The sequence below is a fragment of the Coffea arabica genome, chromosome 11c (assembly GCF_036785885.1).
Source record: "Coffea arabica cultivar ET-39 chromosome 11c, Coffea Arabica ET-39 HiFi, whole genome shotgun sequence".
Classification (NCBI taxonomy): domain Eukaryota; kingdom Viridiplantae; phylum Streptophyta; class Magnoliopsida; order Gentianales; family Rubiaceae; genus Coffea; species Coffea arabica.
In genome coordinates, this window is record NC_092330.1 from 36,886,056 (window position 1) to 36,890,393 (window position 4,338).

A 4,338-nucleotide genomic window follows, 5' to 3' on the forward strand; every position below is an offset into this window, starting at 1 on the left:
TTGTTTGCTAACTTTACACATATTAGCTGGATTTATGTCTATAGGGATTTTGAAGCGCGAGTGCGCTGTTCGTCCTCCGGGTAAGATAGATGCTGCAACTCCACATGATGCAATTGCAAGGGCTACATAACCTCTTGATCTTATGGTAGCTAGCAAAGCTTTGTATAGAAATGTTTTTCCTGTGCCTCCAGGTCCATCAATAAAAAAGCATCCTTTTTGTTTAATAAATATAGCATCCATTATGTGATCAAAAGCAGCTTTTTGTTCTGTATTGAGCTGTGTAGTGGCTGATAAATCTATTTCTGATACCTGAATATTTAGCTCACTGGAGGTATCTCTTGTATTGTGTATCTATCTCAGAACCTTAATGTTGTAGACACTAAGCAAAAGCTGTTGATGTCTTTTCCCATTGAATCCAAAAAGTTGCTGATCTGGTGTAGTACCTTTAGTCTAACCTGTTCAGCAGGTAAAGTAGACATTCTATTGTAGTCTTCAGACATTGCCTGTTCAAATTTACTCCATAAAATTAGAGGATTTGCTGGTGGAAAATAAACCAATAAAGTTGCGAATAATCTGCGTAGACTGTGTGGCATATGATATGAAGCAGCTTCTTCCATACATTGTTCTTGCGAATCATTTGATTCAAAATAACCTCTCAAGATAGCTGACTATCGATATGTACCAACATGAACTCCATTTATTGTCTTTAAGTCATCAAAAGATGTTGGTGCTTTGACATGAGTGAGAAACAGTCTAAGAAAGTAACGTTCACCCTCTGTTGGACTGGCACTAACTATTCTACCAATACTATCTTTTTGTTGTCTAACTGCCCAATACTTTTTTCCAGGATACCATACAAAATACTCTGGAAATTCTTTGTATGTACATTTGAGATGTTTAGCTAATGGATCAGTAGCATTCATATGGAAAAATTTCGTTAGCATCGTTCTTTTCCTGAAAGAATTTTGCAAAAGATCTCGTAAGTCTTCATTTTCATTAAAAGTCATGCATTGAAAGTTCTCAAGGTGTAGCTGAAGATGAATAACTGCAGGATACATTTCAGATAATGAGAATCTATAAATACGCCATATAGCTTCAAATGGACATACCCATCTAGCAGATTGGTATTCTGTGATTTCATCAATCTGAGTTTGTTGGTTATTAGCTGTTGGTTCACTATCATTGTTAACTTGGAAATGTATCTTATCATGTCCTTTGTAGATATATTTAAAGATGTATTTAACAGCTTTAACAGTAGAGCATATTTCAACATTAATGTGGCAATTAAATTTTGCAAGTAAATAAGGGTTGTAGGGGACTACCCACCTGTTGTCCAGCTCTTGTCCACGAACAATAATTTTCTTGCCATCGTTTCTTCTTCTATAAGTTGGATAAGTGTTGTTTCCATGAGTTGTTCTGCTGGCCCATTTCTTTGGATAACTATTTCTGCATCTTCTCATAAATGAGCCTCGCATACAGACATTCTTTGGATTTTTTGTTCCACATGGACCGTGCATCATGTGTTTTCGAACCATATTGAACAGATGTTTATTTTCGTGTTCATCTGGTATTTCAACAGCCACAATTCGATCATACGAATCTGTGGAATAGAATTTTGATCTCGGTTGCAGGATAATAAGCATATGAATGTGCGGCAGTCCGCGTTTCTGGAATTCCACAACATAAGTATATGTTGCGACCTCTCCAAATATATGTTTTTTAAATAAATCTTCCTTTAAAATGTTCACCTTTGCATGGAATACTCTTGATAGAAGATCTGGTCGGTTATGAGCTTCATCTGTACGTAACATTGTTTCTTTTATTTCTGACCAAGCAGGGTTACAAGTCATTGTAATAAATATATCTGGTCGGTCAAATTTTTGTACAAGAGCCATTGCATCCACATATCGTTTTTTCATATCTCTTGGACCCCCAATAAACGAAGCTGGAAGGATAACTTTTTGGCCAACCTGTGCTCCGCGAGATTGTCCTTGAATAATACTGTCCATGAGTCCCTGTAATTGTTCTCTTCATATTAATTGTTGCCTGCTTCTGTAAAAATCCAATCTCTGGGTTTCAATTTTCACATACATCTCGACTACAAATTGTTGAAATAATTGTCCAGTATTGAGAATGCTAGGCGTACAGTGGTGTCTAATTTGCATTTTGTAACCATAGTATTCTCTCATTGATATATATTCCTTTGAGTTGTTGCACTCCTGAATAGCTACAGATAAAATAAGCATTAAGAAAAATTGATGTAAATATGTATTTTTTTTATATATAAGAGAGATAACAAAAGTGGTGTCAATATACAGCTTTGTATATATAAGAAATGCATATAAATGGTCTGACCTTCCTCTTCCTTGTCAATCATTTCTTGAGTAGAAGAGAAATTAGACAATGTTGCTGAAGTCTGCTGTTTTCTTGTTGCTCTCTTTGTTTTTTTTGGATTGATTTTTTCTGATCTTTTAATTCCTGGATGCCAACCAGTTTCTCCGAGTGGGAACAACACCGGGTACTGGAGAGGATCATAGCATCCATAATAATATTGAATTCGATGAGTATGACCCTCTTTAGTATAGATTTGTATATGTCTGGAGTAGACGTTAGTTGAATTTTCTCCTTCAACCCAAAGAACTGCAATTTGAGAAGCTGTTGGCTGGTTGAATACACGTTGATCATTATCAGTGTGAGACTTTAAGACTATTTGGTAAGAATCCAGCTGAGGTATGTTGCGTAAACTACGGAAAAAGCAAGCATAAGGATTGGTCTTCATAACTTCCTTGAGTTTGATCACAAGACTTTCAGTTAATCTATCTGATATAGCCATTCTATTCTGTAGCTCATGCTCTGTGTCGTGGAAGTAGAGTTGGAGATACATTCCTGAACCATGATGAGGAATCAGTTGATTAATGAAATGGTAAGTCTGTCCTTGAATCTTGAAAGTGTAGATTCCATTATTTCTTTTGCAGAGCGTTTTGTCGTAGTGAACACCAAAGGAGGTGAAAGCAAACATATTTTTATATGTTCTAACATATGTACGAAAACAAATTGCCTCCTGTGTCTCAGCAGTGAAGAGCTCAACAAGAACACTCGATAATTTGGTGTCATGGAGAACAACAGAACCATCAGAGCAGCAGAAGTTAGCTGTTTCAGAATGGAATTTTTGTGCATGACAATACTGACATTCTTCTTTTGGAGGTAACTTATATGACTTGTCAGGTATGCAACTAAGCGCATCAATGCCTTGTAGGACTCTATTACCTATAAATTAAAAATGACAAGTTGTTATGTTGAATGTTTAGCTAGTTCGAAATAGAGCAGGATACTGATCAATGGTACAGGTAATTGGAAAATATCAAAGGGGAAAATTGTACTGCTCTTTGGTGGAATCAGAAAAGAAGAAAAATAATTCACAACCTTTTGAGGCATTAGGTTTTTTCCTTGAGTGTTTGGCCGGACAATGCCTTGTAGAATGTTTAGCTATATGAACAAAACATAGCTTAATCCAAAGAAATGAGGCGCTAGGTAGTTGCATAGGTGATTAAGGAAGGTGAAGATTGAAACTATTTAGAGTCAAAAGCTCAGCTTTAAGTAAAAGAAAAGTAAAGTACCTCGACTCTTAGTCTGTTTAGCAGTATGCTTTGTAGTTGCATTGGATGTGCGACCGTTATCCGGTGGAGTTACAGTAGGCCTCGCACATAACGATGTTGATTGTTCTATTAAGAATAAGCGCAGAGAAAGTGATTAAATCATGTCGGAAATTATAGTATTTTGTAAGCAGACTTGGTGAGATAATCAAATATGTGCAACCTGATACTTCCTGGAGGCTTTGAGAGAGGAAGTTGTAACAACCAGGGCATAGTCGGCGTTCATCTGATGTATGTGTATTCAAAATAGATAAAGACTAATATTTACTGTAAATAGATTCAATGGTACATGACGTAAAAAAAAATATAAACAGTAGAGAAGAATAACAAACCTGAGCAATGGAAACCAGAGTTTCCAGAGCATCAGTACTTATCATTCGACTTTGTATTCGAGGAGGATCGTAATTGTAAATCACAAGCATATAGTACATAATACAAATGTAATAATAAATGCTAAAAGGTTAAACCATGGAACATAAAAGTAATTAATACCTCTTTCATAGCTAGAGAAAATAGTGATATGTTTTTTAGACTTGTCATTGTTGTTTGACTCGGGTACATCCATGGCTGAAAATAGTAATCAACAGTGAATAATGTAGACATGAGAATGAGTAAAAGATAACATTGTAGAATTTGAAGGATGAGTTAGACGTACGTTTGTATGTTAATATACCTTTTGCATTGC

The 4,338-nt window shown here is 35.8% G+C and overlaps 1 protein-coding gene across 1 annotated transcript; it reads right to left on the reverse strand.

Moving 5' to 3' along the window:
- Positions 1–668: 668 nt before the first annotated feature.
- Positions 669–2,009, reverse strand: LOC113716149 (uncharacterized). The gene has a single exon (XM_027240444.2). It carries the CDS (start codon positions 2,007–2,009, stop codon positions 669–671), a length of 1,341 nt encoding a protein of 446 aa, XP_027096245.2.
- Positions 2,010–4,338: the final 2,329 nt, after the last annotated feature.

What these genes read in the sequence shown, in the direction of transcription:
- LOC113716149 (XM_027240444.2), bottom strand. Translation starts at nt 2,009, where the DNA reads ATGGACAGTATTATTCAAGGACAATCTCGCGGAGCACAGGTTGGCCAA.